General features: G+C 40.2%; 2 protein-coding genes across 2 annotated transcripts in view; one reads left to right on the top strand and one right to left on the bottom strand.

Annotated features, from left to right (window-relative positions):
- UBAC2 (UBA domain containing 2) overlaps positions 1 to 16,976 on the bottom strand; it is a 160,278-nt gene that overhangs the window by 66,288 nt on the left and 77,014 nt on the right. The gene's annotated exons all lie outside the window — the stretch shown is intronic.
- Positions 1,045 to 14,667, top strand: GPR183 (G protein-coupled receptor 183). Its single transcript, XM_079138775.1, has 2 exons — positions 1,045 to 1,291; positions 11,845 to 14,667. Exon 2 carries the CDS (start codon positions 11,875 to 11,877, stop codon positions 12,946 to 12,948), a length of 1,074 nt encoding a protein of 357 aa, XP_078994901.1. The 5' UTR covers positions 1,045 to 1,291; positions 11,845 to 11,874; the 3' UTR covers positions 12,949 to 14,667.

The raw sequence follows: 16,976 nt of genomic DNA, 5'->3' as shown, positions 1-16,976 counted from the left end.
ATGTGTTGCTCACTCTTCTGTTTGTCAATGATCCTCTGCAGATTCTCAGCACTGAATAGTTTATAAGGACTTAATGACACCACAGAGAGGCTATGGCCACATGTCCAATTTTACAGAATCCTGGAGCAAAAAGTCCTCTCCCTCTTACTGGTCCTCCTTCTACTCTCTGGAGTTAGAAGGACAGACAAAAGCCATCGAATCCCTTTTTTGTGACACAGTTTCCAAATGCATAAGGATGACTGTCCCACCCAGGCAAAGCCTAATAACCCTTCTCACTCCACGCCATCAGTTCTCCTCAGACCAGCTCTCCAGGACCTTCAGTACCCCAGGCACCATCTGAGTGACCTCTGCCCTTCCTAAATGCAGCACCCAGAACTGACTGGGAATGGCCAGGTTGATCCTGGGCAAGGATGAACACCACCTCTTCTGTTCTGAGCAATCGAGTTCTCATCTCTAGTCTACAAATGAACTGCACTTGACAACCCTCCATTATTGGTTCAGATGGAGTCAACAAGGACCTCAGCAGGACCCGCTAAGATGAGCAGCACAGGTCTCACCCCCCTTTTTTGTATTTTATTTATTCTTTTTCTTTTTTTTCTTAGTTCTTTTTTCTTTTTTCTTTTTTTTTTTTTTAATTTTATCCTGCACACGAGAGTGGGTTGGTTTTCGTGTAGAAGTGCTGCTTCAACTGCTCCTCGCCCCTCAAGTGTCACGCAGTCACTGATGCAGTCAGTCGGCCTTTGGCCGGAACACCTCCACTAGCCCAGGATGACGAAGAGACCTCTTCCCCAACTCACCACAGAAACCTGCTTCTTTGTCATAAGCTGATAAGATTTCGACTGAGTAAATTACATTGCCAAAGTGGACTTTTTTCCTTAAAACATTTAAAAACCCTAACTTACACAGAATATCAACAGAAAACCTCAGTAACTATGATGATGATGATGGTCTTTTACTTAAGGTTTACTACTTCAAAGATTTTTTTTCTTGATACTTAAATCTTTATGGAAAAATTTATAAAGTTCCAAAGATATCAACAATTCATAAATTCCAAGGGGCTTTTGGATAACTTCTTTTTTTTTAAACAGTATCAGAAAAATTTCACTTCCCATTTTTTAAAAAAAAGTGCACAGGCATGTTTGAGGCTAACTGATCATCTCTACTCTCAATCACACGGCGACAGGAAGAAAGGCGGGGCCAGCCACTCTTAAAGCAACAGGCAGGCTTAGCTGATTTCAGTCTGAGCCAACACGGGCTGCTGCTACCCAGGGCCAGGCCAGGTCACTGACAGGTAAGGTAACAAACGCTCTTAAGAAAAATGCGAAAACCTAACATTTGGGTGAAAGGTAAAGGAAAAGAATCTGTTAAATAGCTGTAAGCATTAGTAACAAAAACCATGTTATTAATATAGTTTAGATTCTCTGGTTACTGGCAGTTCTAATTAGCTATTATTAAGTGAGATGAAAGCAATGAATGGGTCATGCCGGAAAAATCACTGCCAAAAAACAGGTCTTATTTTGGATGTTTCTGTATGAACTCAGATGACAAAAAACAGTATCACAGGGAATCTGCAAATAATGTCAATTTTTCAGGATACATGAACATGGGAGGGAAAGAAGCATTCTTGCATTTGAATGTATTTTATATACAATATAATTAGCTCTTCAGCACAATTTAAAGTAAAAATCATGTTTTACTATGTGACCATGTATCTACCTATATGTCTTTTTTATACTTAAGATTATTTCTCAGGACAGAATCCCAGTAGTAGAATTCCTGGGGCAAAGAGTATATTTTCTAAAGATTTAGATACAAAATAGTTATTTTTGGTTTACAAAAACATTTTACCAATTTACCCTCCCACTAGCAAGGAGTAACAGTATTCTGGGCTTTACGCCTCTCTGTGAGTGTGGATCTTTTAGTTCTAAACTATTGATTAGATAAGTGCAAAAATAACATCTATGTTGGTTTGTGTTTATGATCTGTATAAACATGCTTCATATTTTTTCCTAGAATTTCTTGTCTCTTTTAAAACAAAATCACAAAACAATGCAGTGATTTGCCAATATTTATGTCCATGTCGAGAGTGGAGGTAAAGAAAATGGCAAAATATGAGTCGTGAAGAGACGTCTTCTAAAGAAGGATGTGGATTTTTTTGTTTGTTTTCCTTGTTTTGGGTGAGGGTTCTGTCTTGCTGGTGTCAGTCTGAGCACCATATAGTGTAATGGTTAGGAGCAGGGGCTCCAGGATCAGACTCAGGCCTGGGCTCCCCTACGTGCAAGCTGCACAGCTTTGTACAAGTTGCGTGATGTCTCTGGCTTCAGTTGCTTTGTTTGTAAAATAGGGAGCAATATTTCTGCCACATCTGTCTAACACTGTCTCTCCTGGTGAGTGTGAAAACAGTGTCTATCATTTACCCCACACCCATTAAACTACCAAAGGATGAGTCCAAAAGGCAAAATTTCCTAGCCCTATTATTTCTGTGAAAACTCTTTTTTTTTGAACGTATGTGAAGACCTTTATTCTATGGAATATTTTACATAAGCGTTTGAGTCTCTAGGAGATTCATACATCTAACTGTGCTTTCTGGAATTCCAGGGCATTCTTTGTCTCTGGGGGGTAAATTGTACTTTTTGAACCTAAAACTGCAATTGCACCTGGCTCCATAAAGCAGCCTTACTCACATGCTCACAGGTTATGTGGCTGACTGTGGTGAGGATTCCTTTTATAAGTCGCTGTCAGCAGGCTGCCTAGAGTATATTAGTATCATGATCAGTCATTCCATGGAATAAATGCCAACTCAGGCCACTACTGGATTTCGTACACATATTTTAGGCATTTGCTAGATATACTGCAGGCTGCTTTGCAGCAGTCTACGGGATAAAGATGGTGATTCAGTCTTCATCCTTAAAACATCTGCATCTAGAAGGGAGCTCAGCCCTAATGAAGGAGTCCATCAGGGCGCCTTTCTCTCTGCCAAGGTTAAGGCCTGCCGGGGTGGGTGGCTCCAGAGGATGGCATGTGCTAAGGACAAGCAGCATCCCCCAGTCTGCACAGTCTATGAGCTTCCTAAGAAGTCTGTGAGATAGCGGGGGTCCGTACAAAATGAGATAATACATAAGAACATTCTCTGCAGACTATAGAAGTAAGAGATTTTGTGGTATTTTGGAAGCCCAAAAGAAATAATAAAAAATATTTTGCAAATACCTACAAATACCTTAAAAGCAGTATAAAAATAAATTAATAGCATAAAACTATGCTGGGTGTTCACCATCTGTTTTCAATTAAAATTTCAGCCTAAACTGTTATTAAAATGTACATTAAAACAGTAAAATCTAAATGATTTATACAACCTTTATTTTAAAATATACTACAAATTAACGAACTCCACTGAAATCCACATTTTTCCCTACTTCCCCCAGCCCTTGCCTCTCCGGTTCAGACAGGAATGAGCTGGTATATGTTACAACTTTGAGATTCCTTCCTGTTTTACTTGTTTTTCCACCCACATCAGAACATGCTGGAAACAGGAAGAGGGATAAAACGTACCAAATGTGATTTCTGGAGTCAAAGAGTCCGAGTTTGAACCCTGACACTTAATAGCGATATCTTTAGGCAAGTCATTTATGTGCTCTGTGCCTCAATTTCACTATCCACAAATGGACCAGTGGAAGTTTTTTGAGCAACTACATGTAGGATTCCCTGGGCAGTGGCTGGAATAGTCTGCTGAACAGTATGGGTATTATTATCCATCCAGGGCTTCCTGTCGACTCAGAAGGAACCTTTCAGTGAGGATTAGGGGGACCAGATTTGACTATTCTTTAGCAAATGAGTATTTCCTGAATGCCAATTGTTGGTCAGCTAGAGACAGAAGACATCAACATCACCCATGGGTGGCAAAACCAAGAAAACCTCAGTTTCCCAGCAAAGACCCCAGCCCTGCCTTCCCCTGGGGCATGGGGTAAAAATCAGGAAAGCTTCCAGAACAACTGGTTTCTAAGGAAGTGTCAAAGGAAAGTACAAGCTGAGGTTGCAGGACAGGGGCAAGGCGGGCAGAGCGCCAGAGGGCACCCATGTGTGAGGGAACAAGTGGCATCCAAAGACTGCAAGTGGGTTAGTGTGGCTGCAGCCAGTGACCCGAGGAAGAGGGAGCAGAGCCCCATCAAAGAGGACACTGCGACCAAGGTTTCAGCTTGCCTGGGGCAGACAGCCACCATCTGAGTGCTCTTGAGAGGATGCTGCACAGCAGCAGAGAGCGAGGAGGACACAGAGAGAGAGACAGCCACGCTGGGAGTGGGTGCAGAGGTGAGCACAAAGGCCTGCCAACTAAAGGAGGACTAGAAGGCTGGCCACCTGCATGACCTGCCATAGAGGACCCTGAGCAAATGACTGACTTCCCCTGGAATTCAGTTTATCCATAAAACAAGGAAATTTAATGTCCTGCCTAGTTTACATGAGAGAATAAAGATAAAATCTGAAACTCCCTTGAACTTTGAGGAAAGGTACATACTAATTCTAAAAACATTCTGGATTCGGGAGAAAGAGTGTACAGACAGCCCTTCACCATCAAGAGCCTTCTGTGTTAAGATGTGTGATCCCACATTAAGGACCCCAGAGGCATGCCACATACAAGCAGAAGGTCTTTCTCATGCTGGAATGAGTGTCCCTGAGAGGTGGCTTCTTACAGTTCTCTAAATGTTATCTTCATCTCCTATCCTTCCTAGTCAGCATTAAAGCCACCAAAAGCCACACAAGAAATAATAATCAGGGAAAGATGAAAGAAAAACAGTCGGGATACATAAAACCCCAAGTGTGCAAGCGGGTGTCACCAAATGACCCACGCTCAGGCGCCTTTCACTTCCCATCAATGCCCTGGGCAGGTCTATGAGCTGAAGCTGGTCTTCACAGAGTGCCCACCAGGCCCAGACACTGTGAGAGGCACAGAGAAGGAACTGCAGACTGGGGAACACTGTTGTTCTACCTTGAAAAACTTCTTTGTGTTTTGTCCCGTCAATGACCTTCTGCAACCCACTGAAAGATGGTTTGAATGTCATGGGATCAGCAGCAACACAGAGCTAAGAAGGTCTTGGGAAGGCTGCCCACTGCGGCCTGTCAGTCTGTCACACCTCCACAGGCCAGAGAAGGGTAGACCCCCGGGAGGCAGGGGAGGTCACCCTGACAGACTGACCAGATCAACTCTGCTGATATAGTCACTCTTGTATGTGTGATTTTTTAAGATACAGGGAATGCTGAGAAAATGTTCAGTGGATTACAGGCATGCTTATCAATTTAGGACTCAAAATGTGAAAAAAAAAAATCACCTATACAAAGATTTATTTAACTAGGTAATAGGGCAGGTGCTGACTTATAGTAGTGGCTCAGCAACACAGTGGGAGGGACAATCTGACTCTACTCATGCAGTGGCTGTGGCTGTGCCTCAGGTTTCTTCTCTACAGCAGGAATTAAGGTCTCCCACCTGCCCATTTTACAGGCAAATGGCACACCCAGCAGCTCGGGGATACTTATTTAGTCAACTAAAGAGAAGGCAAGAACAAAGCTGACTGAGTGCTAGGAACCTATGTGTGACACCAGACCAAACTCGGATATCCCTGTTCGAACAAGAACAAGAATATTTTTCAATTACTTGAGAAGGGCTTACAAAACTAGGTAATGGAGAAAGAAGTCATGAACGATTTCTGTCTTCCAGGGAGCATGTTTATTCGTTTCTAAGAACAGAAACAGCATCATCTAGCGACCTGGCCCACCTGTTGATTTTTGTTTCCGCAGTTAAGACCATATCTCTGTTACTCCAATTAACCTTGAGCCTTCATCTCCCCCTCCTTTCTCAATGATGCTACTTCTCCCTGCTCTGGAAACATTTCCTCAATCTTACCTTTCCTTGGGAAAACAGCCCAAGAAAGTATGTCAACAGAAATCAGAGAAAGAATCAAATCAGACACCATTCATCGTTTAACAATAAAAATATAACGAACATCTATCTGTACACACATTTTGGTGGTTCCCATGATTGTTTCTAAAACAAGTTTCTGGAACTTCCTTTTTGGCTCTTGGAGCCAGGTCACCTCTCTGTGTGAGATGGTCTGGACCAGACCTGACCGTACAGAAAAGTCATCTCATTTGATGCACTCAAATCATTGATAAAGCCTGAATTTAAAGAAACTTCCTAGCAGTTTAGCCCTACTAATCAACACTGAAGGTATTATTAAAATAAACATTAGTAGATCATGGTGCTATTTCAGAAACCTTAAGGCAAAAACCATTCTAGTATGAACTAAATCTTTGGATAAAAACAGCTTTTATTCTGTTTTTGCCACGAATAAAAGCTAAGAAGACACTTTAGTTACCAAAGCATGTAACTAGGACAGGAGAAGGTGCATGTGTCTTTCAAAAGTCACAAGTGCCTTCAAGTTGGTTTCCAGGGCTAACATTTTCCAGAGCAGAGATCACACTGAAGCTTAAACACTATTTTCTTAAATACTAAGAAGATGAAGTTTTCATGATTTTTTTATTGGAGCGGGGGGTGTTTTTCCACTTTTTGTGGCCAAAAAACAAAACAAAAAAACCCTGTCAGATCATGTCAACATGTCCGGTTATGCAAAAATAAGGTGATAATATCTCAAGAAATGTTAGCAACCCTATTGGCAATGAAACAAATTTTACAGAACACACACACACAGGCCAGTTTCCAAAAATGTAAGTGAAAATACTTTGGAAGATATTTTGATGAGGAAGAAATTTATTTATTTTACATGTGTTAGGATTAGAAATTTATTATTTTACTTCTGTTAGGAAAACAAAAAAGTTAAAACGATCAAATATCTCATTAGAGAGGCAGAACAGGGTTTGCATCTTTTGCTTATCAATAAAGAGGGCAGCACAATGGCCTCCAGGTAGCTCAGCCCCTGGATGAACAGGTGTTTTAGAGGCCAGTTGAGGCCTGTTCTTCAGGTCAGACCTGAGTAAGGCCTAGTCACTATCCATGCCCACCCTGACTCCTGTCCCTACGTGTGGAGCACGCAGGACAACTGATGGACCAAGCACACCTTTTAACCAAAAGCATCACGAGCACACTGCAGTTCTTACAGCTATCAGTGTTCTAAGGAAAAATGATTTAGGACCAACACTTCCGTGGGCTTTTCCCTAGGCAATATAATGACGAGTTCAGGTACTTTCAAGCTTAACTCAGAGATAGACAGATATTATCTACACGCATGTCAGAATCTGCTTCCTAATAATTAAAATGCAAAATATTTGAAATACAACCAAGAAGAAACACGTTATACTTGAAAGTGAATAAAATGGAATTTATAATCCTAAGGCTGCCCCCGGCACACTGTAGAGCCAAAACTGAACAGAATCCTGGTATGCAAGAGAAGGAACACAGCAAAGACTGCAAGCCCCCGAGCAGGCAGCACTACGTTCCCAGCATGCTCTGTTCATCCTTGTGCTCCAGAGGCTCTGACACAAAAAGGCATCATTTCTGTAGTTCAGGATCTAGCATGTGCAGGCCCTAACGGTGAGGTTGGTAATAAAAGAGTGGAGCTATTCCAAGTTTTGGGAAAATAATCCATAAAATGATTAAAAGAAGGTATAAAGTAGTATCTCTAAGAGATTAAAATAAACTGGGGATTGGTTAATATAAGAATGGCAGAACAATGGTTAAGGATTCCTTAATTTGGAGCATAAATTATAGCATAAATAACATGGAAGAGATATTGGCAAGAACTAAAGTAACATTAGAGTTATCATATGAAACCAGTCCTCCAAAGAGTTTACTAAATATCCAAAAGGAACATATTTCAAAACAATCTTGAGTTCTTTTACCTAAGACCAGTTTTGTTTTGTTTTTCCATTTCGAAAATATTTATTGAAAGTTTTCTGTAGGTAAGGCACTGTTCCTGATGTTTGGATACCTCTGTGAATAAAATGGAAATCTCTGCTCTTGTAGCATTTGTTTTCTTTTTCTGAAATATTTTTTATTTGTTCTTTTTAGCTATACCAGACAGTAGAATGGCATATCACACATAAATGGAGTATAACTTCCCATTTCTGAGGTTGTACATGATGTGGAGTTGCATTTGCTAAGACCAGTTTGACTCATCTCATTCACACGTCCATATTCTGCAAGAGCCTTCTTCGGCCAGCTCAGGAACCAGAGTGGTCAGTAAGAGGGCCTCTCAATAGTCTTCCTCTTGGGGCTGGCTTTGTACCTAGAAGGCAGCTCTCCTGGAGGCAGGACTCCCCGTGCCCTTAGGAAGAGTCACCCATCTACTCTGGAGAGGGGAGTCACTCCATGACCATGCTGTATTTTGAAATCACACATTCTTCAAGGGTTGCACGAAACAGCTGCCCCTGCAAATGACTGGACAGAACATCAGAGAAGGACCAACATGACCTGTAGCCTCCTGGCCTCTCAGCTCCTCACCTGGAAAGCAGGTGGGGGGCACCAATGCTTAGCGTGTGGGTTTTCTCCCTCAGTTAAAAAAAAAAAAAAAATCATTTACTTATTCATTTCAGTCAGTTCATGTTCAGTTTAGGCTCTATGGATGAAGTCCTCAATTTACTTGCACCATGTTTTACTTGGCATCTATAACATCCACACAGACATCTTTCTTAAGTACTATATTGTGCAATCTGCTTTCCTTATCATAACTCAAGAAGTAGACTTCCACACTGCCATTTTCAGCAGCTGCATGAAACCCCATTCTGTGGCTGTACCATAAAATATTCAACCAACTCCCCCAAGGGAGACATGGAGCTGTCTGCAGATCTTCACCTTTGTAACGAACATGGGTGCTAAACACTCCTGCTGTTCCTGGCTCTCTGAAGTGGTGTAGTTCACTCTGGGAAGCAGTCAGCCTTCATTTACAAGCTGCAAATAGCAGCACCTTCTTTGCCGAAGGTGAAGTCACATGAATAATCTCTATGATAATAGTTATTCTCATGTAGGCTTCTCAGACTCCATGGTGCAGGGTTAAAGGCATCTCCTATGACTGATCTGAAATATGCCTCAAAACTTTTATAAATTGAGATTTTCAGGAGAAAAGAAAAAAAAAAAAACCCACTTTTTTCATGGATGTGAAAAATAACAATAAAAGAAGTTCTTGATGCCTAATCACCGGCTGCAACCCTTGCCTAGAATGTTCACCCCCTGTGTCTGGTCTTGGTTCCTGGAAATTTGCTTCTTGCAGAAAGTGTTTCCCAGAGGAATAGATAATAGTTTTTTTTTTCCACTTTACTTCTACAGTGTGATTCCCATGACTTCATATTTAGGAACTACTCCATTTTTTCCCCCCCACACAATATACAACGTCTATATTTATTGTCTTTGGTTTACTTTGTTGTATCTTTATTTCATTCATTTCCACAACTGAAAACTCAACTCTTTACTAGCTTCTTGAGCAGTATATTCAACTTAACTATCTTCATTCTTTTCTTTTTTAATTAATGCACTCAAGGCTTTGCCTCTATCTTGGATTAACTCCTTAGGTGCACTGCACAGTTATGGCAAGTATTATTTTCGTCATTTAGTTCTAAACATTTCAAAATTCCCACTGTGATTTCTTTTTTAATCTCAGAGTTCCTTAGAAATGTATCATTTTAGTTTCCAAATGTCTCCATTACCATGTTATTTCTGGTTTCTAATTTAACTGCACTGCAGTCAGACAATGTCATCCGCTCAATCATGGTTTTCTCGAAAGCTGAGGCTCCTCTGATGACCTACTATGTAGTCAGATTTGCAGACATGCTCACATGCCTTCATCAGAACTTCTAACAGCCTTAAATAAGGTTGCGTAAATCTTCAAAGTCTTTAGTCTCTTTTTATTATCTGTCATATTTCAATAGAAATGTGTAAGATTTCCCACAATGACTGTGGATTTGCCCATTTTGTTTTCAAATTTGGTCAAATTTTGCTGGAACACACATGCATCGTGATTATTTTTATGTTCTGTGTGGTCTGTTCTTAACTTTTGTATTGACCCTCTGTTTCTATTCCTGTTAATATTGAAATAGCCTTGCAGTCTGGTGTTAAGATTGCTACTCTACTTTTTCAATCATTGAGAGTTGTCTGATATGCCTTTATTTTCTGTCTTTCTGAGTTACTTTGAGTTATATTCTCTTCTAAGTAGCATACAGTTGTTAAAAAAATCCAAACTGATACTATTTTTTCAACAGGGGTGTTGAATCCATCTAAATTTGTTGGGACACGTTTCTACCCCCTTTTTGTTTTATACTTATCATCCTCATTTTTGTGTTCTTTCCCATAGTGTCCTTTCTGATCTTCTTGTAGATAATGAAATCTTCTATTTCCATGTCTGCTCTCTTTTGTTTTAGGGTTCATTTACATGCTATAAGGATTCACCTATCTACACTACACGCAATTCACAGCTAGGAGGGCAATCCTCTGATAAACCTCAGGCCTGTGAGTCCCTGTTTCAAGATTGTTACAATGTTGGCACAGACCCAATTCACTCTTACAGCAGGCAGACAAGTGGATTTGTAGTCAGTTCTTTCATTCGGAGTAATAAGGATAGTGTCCTTTTTCTTAAAAATATAGCAAGCACAGCATGACTAGAAACATTGGATTTTTTTCTTTAATTTTGATGATTTCACATGAGATTTATTCAGATAATTCAATCAGAGAAATAACTCATTTTCTAAAAATAACCACATACAGGTCTGGGTTGTGGCTCAGTGGCAGAGTACTTGCCTAGCATGTGTGAGGCACTGGGTTCAATCCTTAGCATCACATAAAACAATAAATTAATAAAGTTATTAAAAGTGATTTAAATTCATAATAATCACACAGAATTTACTGCTCGGCTCTTCCTGCTTTTATCAACATTCACCCTCTTATGTGGAGCTTACTGCAGGAGTTTTCAATTTAGGATTTGAAATTTCTCAACATCATTTATAACAAGAAGGGAACTAAACGTGCATGAAGTGGGGGCTGTATGAATCATGCATTGACACCCTGGGACACTGCACAACACCTGTCAAATACCTACACGGACTCCACCATACCAACACACAGCACCCACTGAAGTAGCTCAGGGGACACAGCAGGACACGCAGCACCTGAGCAGACGGCAGGACCAGCATGGGCACCACGCATCCACCAGTGCTGTGGACGCAGCTTAAAGCTTATGATTTCAAAACCCCCTGAAGCAGCTGCAGTCTTCTCCCTCCCCTCCCCCTCCCCTTTGTGTCCCTGCAGTCCTGGTAGTCAGGGGCATCATCTTCTTCCTCCTCTTTTTTTTTAAACCCTAACTTTCAGTTCCTAGTAAGGCCTGCACGTATTTCTCATTCTTTTCAGGTTGACACAAATCAGATCACTGTGGTAAGTTCACATTCACTACACAAGTGACTAAGTCCATTTCCTGGCAGTGATATACACTTGGAAAACAATAACGACAACAAAAAGGTTCAACCGAAATTCAATTTAAAATAAAATTTAATGCCCACCTAAAATGTGGCGTGCTTTAAATGACTTTATTCTTAATCAGACAATGATTCAGAAAAAAGAAGGGGAATTTCTGACCAAAAAGTTAGCGCATCCTCTCTTCTCACAAAAATGCATTTGTCCTATTTAGATGGTTCCAGTTCCTTTGCCTGGGCTTTACCAAAGCCACAAATTGTGAGAACAAAAATATACACTTTATTCTCTGTTCTTTCTGTTATCATATATGTAACCATATGCTATATCATAGATTTTTAAAAACAATATCAAAAGTGAAACTTTAAAAACTAGATATATGTGGCAGATTATGTTGCCTTGAGTTAAGTATGCTTTTAATTACACAGAGCCTTGTTTTCTCCTAGAGATCCTGCCTGCCACCACTGGGTCAAGAGATGGCTAGCAATTTCACTACACCCCTGACACCTCTGCAGGGAAATGACTGTGACCTTTACGCACACCACCACACAGCCAGGATAGTGATGCCCCTGCATTATAGCCTCGTCTTCATCATGGGGCTGGTAGGAAACCTACTGGCCTTGGTCGTCATTGTCCAGAACAGGAAAAAAATCAACTCCACCACCCTCTATTCCACAAATCTGGTGATTTCTGACATCCTTTTCACCACGGCTTTGCCGACACGGATAGCCTACTATGCGCTGGGCTTTGACTGGCGGATGGGTGACGTCTTGTGCAGGATAACGGCTCTGGTGTTCTACATCAATACTTATGCAGGGGTGAACTTCATGACCTGCCTGAGCATTGACCGCTTCGTCGCCGTGGTGCACCCTCTCCGCTACCACACAATGAAGAGAATCGAACACGCCAAAGCCGTGTGCATATGTGTCTGGATTCTAGTCTTTGCCCAAACTCTCCCCCTACTCATCAGCCCCATGTCAAAGCAGGAGGCTGAAAGGACCACTTGCATGGAGTACCCCAATTTTGAAGAGACACAGTCTCTTCCCTGGATTCTCCTGGGTGCGTGTTTTGTGGGATACGTGCTTCCCCTCATGATCATCCTCATCTGCTACTCGCAGATCTGCTGCAAACTCTTCAGAACTGCCAAACAAAACCCTCTCTCGGAGAAGTCCGGTGTGAACAGAAAAGCGCTCAACACCATCATTTTCATCATTGTTGTGTTTGTGCTCTGCTTCACGCCCTACCACGTGGCAATCATCCAACACATGATCAAGAAGCTTCGCTTCCCTGACCTCCTCGAGTGCCACCAAAGACACTCGTTCCAGATTTCTCTGCACTTCACTGTGTGCTTGATGAACTTCAACTGCTGCATGGACCCTTTCATATATTTCTTTGCGTGTAAAGGGTACAAGAGAAAGGTCATGAAGATGCTGAAACGTCAAGTCAGCATATCGATTTCCAGTGCAGTGAGGTCAGCCCCCGAAGAAAATTCACATGAAATGACAGAGTCACAGATGATGATACACTCCAAGACTTCCAATGGAAAGTGAAGGGGCTGCATCCTCCCTGGACTCGGCATGCACTCTGCAGGACTTCTCTCCCAAAGCAAAACAACTATGCAGTTTCCAATCAGGATTCCTTTCAAATGGACACTACTTCCCACCACCAACTTGGATGAATTGATTGAGAAACATCAAGCTCAAGCTCAAGAAAACAGCATAAAGCCAGTTCTAATTCATAAATGAAATAATATATCGAAAGGAAGCTCTCTAAATAACTCTTGAAGAAAAATTTTACATTAATACAAACTCAAACATTATTATTATTTCCTACCAGTAATGTGCCAAAGAGACTGATTAGATTGTATATTGTCAGTGTAAAAATGTTAATATTGTAATATATTTTTGGTAACAGATTTCTTAAATACATACTTCCTTCAATTTTAGATTTCTGTCTCCTCAATAACATGGTTTTTCTTTTGTTCTGAGTCATAACCGCTTCAAAGAACACTTCTGGAATAAAGAGCAGGAAGCTACAAATTATGAATATGTCCCTCACTGTTCACCACCAACTACCAGCAGAAGGTAAAGGCAGAGTAAAATTGGGAACAGACAGATTTGAGGAGCAACACTGTAAACGGTGAGGTGACTGAGGCAACAGGTGTCCACCCTTCCCCACACAGCCAGGGTGGTGTTTAAGGGCACTCCTTAGGAATATGACAAGGGAGGTCCCCACTGGGAGAAGGGGTCACTTCCTAAATTCTCCTTGCCGGGAAAACATATGCATATATACTTGTCTCCCTTTGGGCTCTTAGGGAACCATTCTTTTTTATTCCCAGATTGGACGTCCCTTATATCTGTGTTTCTGTAGTTTGGTTTAAGAGAAAGGGTTTGGGGGGTGAGCAGCAGAGGTATGGCTGATACTTGCCTAAATAAGACAGAAGTAAAATATAAAATTATAAGAGTTCTCAGGATTTTTTTAGTATCTTTTTTAAAAATATTTTGTATTTGTTCTAATTTGTTTTATATATCAGTAGAATGCATTTATACATTTTGATAGATCATACATAAATGGAGTACAATCTCATTTTTCTGATTATACATATTGTAGGATCACATTGGTCAGGCATGTACATGAAATAATAATGTCTGTTTCACTCTGCTATTCTTACTACCCCCACACCCCTTCCCCTCTTTTCACATCCCTCTACCTAATATAAAGTAACTCTATTGTTCCCTATCCTCCCCGTCCCTTATTCTGAATTAGCTTCCGCATATCATTTGACCTTTGGCTTTTTAGGTTTGGCTTATTTCACTTAGCATGATATTCTCTAACTCCATTCATTTACTAGCAAATGCCAGAAGTTCATTCTTCTTTAAAGCTGAGGAATATTCCATCATGTATGTATGTATGTATTACATTTTCTTTATCTATTCATCTGTTGAAGGGCATCTAGGTTGTTTCCATAGTTTAGCTATCATGAAATGAGCTGCTATAAACATAATGTGTGCACAACACTGTAGAAAGCTGATTTTAAGTCCTTTGGATATAAACTGAGGAGTGGGATAGCTGGGTCAAATGGTGGTTCCATTCCAAGTTTTCTGAGGAATCTCCACACTGCTTTCCATAACGGTTCCATCATTTTGGATTCCCACCAGCAATGAATAAGTGTACCTTTTCTCCCACATCCTCATCAACACTTATTGTTGCCTGTATCCTTGATAATTGCCATTCTGATTGGAGTGAGATGAAATCTTAAAGTAGTTTTGATTTGCATTTCTCTAATTATGCTAGAGATGTTGAACATTTTTTCATATATTTTATCAATTGTATTTCTTCTTCTATGAAGTATCTGTTCAGTTCTTTAGCTCATTTATTGGTTAGGTTATTTGTTTCCTTGGTGTGAAGGTTTTTGAGTTCTTTATATATCCTGGAGATTAATGCTTTATCTGAGGTGCATGTGGTAAAGATTTTCTCCCAATCTCTAGGCTCTCTCTTCACATTATTGTTTCTTTTTCTGAGAAGAAGCTTCTCAGTTTGAATCCATCCCATTTATTGATTCCTGATTTAACTTCTTGTGCTTTAGTGATCTTGTTAATCAAGTCAGATCCTAGGACAACATGGTGAAGGATTTGGGCCTACTTTTTCTTCGAGTAGTTGCAGGGTCTCTGTTCTAATGCCTAAGTCTTTGATCTACTGTGAGCTGAGTTTCATGCACAGTGAGAGATAAAGGTTTAATTTCATTTTGTTCTATGTGGCTTTCCATTTTTCCCAGCACCATTTGTTGAACAGGCTATCTTTTCTCCAATGTATATTTTTGGCACCTTTGTCTAGTATGAGATAACTGTATTTATGTGGATTTGTCTCTGCGTCTTCTACTCCGTACCACTGGTCTACATGTCTGTCTGGTGCCAATACCATGCTGTTTTTATTACTGTAGCTCTGTAATATAGTTCGATGTCTGGTATTGTGATGCCTCCTGCTTCATTTTTCTTACTAAGGATTGCTTTGGCTATTCTGGGTCTCTTATTTTTCCAAAGAATTTCATGATTGCTTTTCTATTTCTGTGAAGAATGTTATTGGGATTTTAATAGGAATTGCATTGGATCTATAAAACACTTTTGGTAGTATGGCCATTTTGACAACATTAATTCTGCCTATCCAGGAGTATGGGAGGTCTTTCTATCTTCTAAAGTCTTCTTCAATTTCTTTTTTCTTTTCTTTTCTTTTTTTTTTTGCAGTGCTGGGGATCGAACCCAGGGCCTTGTGCTTGCAAGGCAAACACTCTACCGACTGAGCTATCTCCCCAGCCCCATTCTTCAATTTCTTTCTTCAGTGTTCTGTAGTTTTCATTGTAGAGGTCTTTCACCTCTTTTGTTAGGTTGATTCCTAAGTTGTTTATTTTTTTGAGGCTACGGTGAATGGGGTAGTTTTATCTCTCTTTCCGTGGATTCATTACTGATGTAAAGGAACACATTTGATTTATGGGTACTGATTTTTATATCTTGCTACTCTGCTGAATTCATTTATTAGTTCTAGAAGTTTTCTGGTAGAATTTTTTTGGATCTTCTAAATATAGAATCATGTCATCAGCAAATAGTGATAGTTTGAGTTCTTCTTTACCTATTTGTATACCTTTCATTTCTTTCTTCTGTCCAATTGCTCTAGTTAGAGTTTCAAGCACAATGTTAAATAAAAGTGGAGAAAGAGGGCATCCTTGTCTTGTTCCAGTTTTTAGAAGGAATGCTTTTAATTTTCCCATTTAGAATTATGTTGTCCTTGGGTTTAGCATATATGGCTTTTATGATGTTGAGGAATGTTCTAGTGTTTTGAACATGAAGGGGTGCTGTATTTTGTCAAATGCTTTTTCTGCATTTTCTGCATCTATTGAGATGATCAATGATTCTTGTTTTTATGTCTATTGATATGATGAATTACATTTATTGTTTTCCACATGTTGAACCAACCCTGCATCCCTGGGATGAACCCCACTTGAAGAAATCTCAGGATTCTTTACCACACTGTACATGTTGCTAAAACGAATACCTTATGACAAACAGCATCGCCTTTCAAAACAATCTGTCTGACAGCTCAGATTGGATTACGGAGCCCCTGAAATTTCCCTAATATTGTCATCTCGATTGACAATGATACCAATTTTGATAACAGAGGATAAAGAAATAAAAGACTATATCAGAAGTCATCCTTTACATTTTTAGTGGGCTTTATTTAGACCCTAGGACTACTTCAAATTCTAATCTTGATCATTTTTTACCCCAAAAGGAAATTAATCTTAATGGTTGATGCAACAATAGTTGATGTATGGTTCAGATCTGTGTCATATTAATTTCACAAAAAGCCACATGGTCTTTGAAAAGCCTTCCTGAGACGGGTGATGAACAGGTGAGACTACATGGACAGAAGTCGGGATCTTACCACCTGTCCTTCATTCCATCAACAAACTTTCCCAAGTGGAAGGGAACGACGGGCAGCGCTAAACACTTCGTGCGAGGTGGCAGTAGATGGCCATTTGAGTCAGATCTCTAAAAAGAAACCACTGTGAAGACCACTAAAGGAA

The sequence above is a fragment of the Sciurus vulgaris genome (assembly GCF_902686455.1).
Source record: "Sciurus vulgaris genome assembly, chromosome: 4".
Lineage (NCBI taxonomy): Eukaryota > Metazoa > Chordata > Mammalia > Rodentia > Sciuridae > Sciurus > Sciurus vulgaris.
This window is presented reverse-complemented; position numbering and strand designations above follow the sequence as displayed.

What these genes read in the sequence shown, in the direction of transcription:
- GPR183 (XM_079138775.1), top strand. Translation starts at nt 11,875, where the DNA reads ATGGCTAGCAATTTCACTACACCCCTGACACCTCTGCAGGGAAATGAC.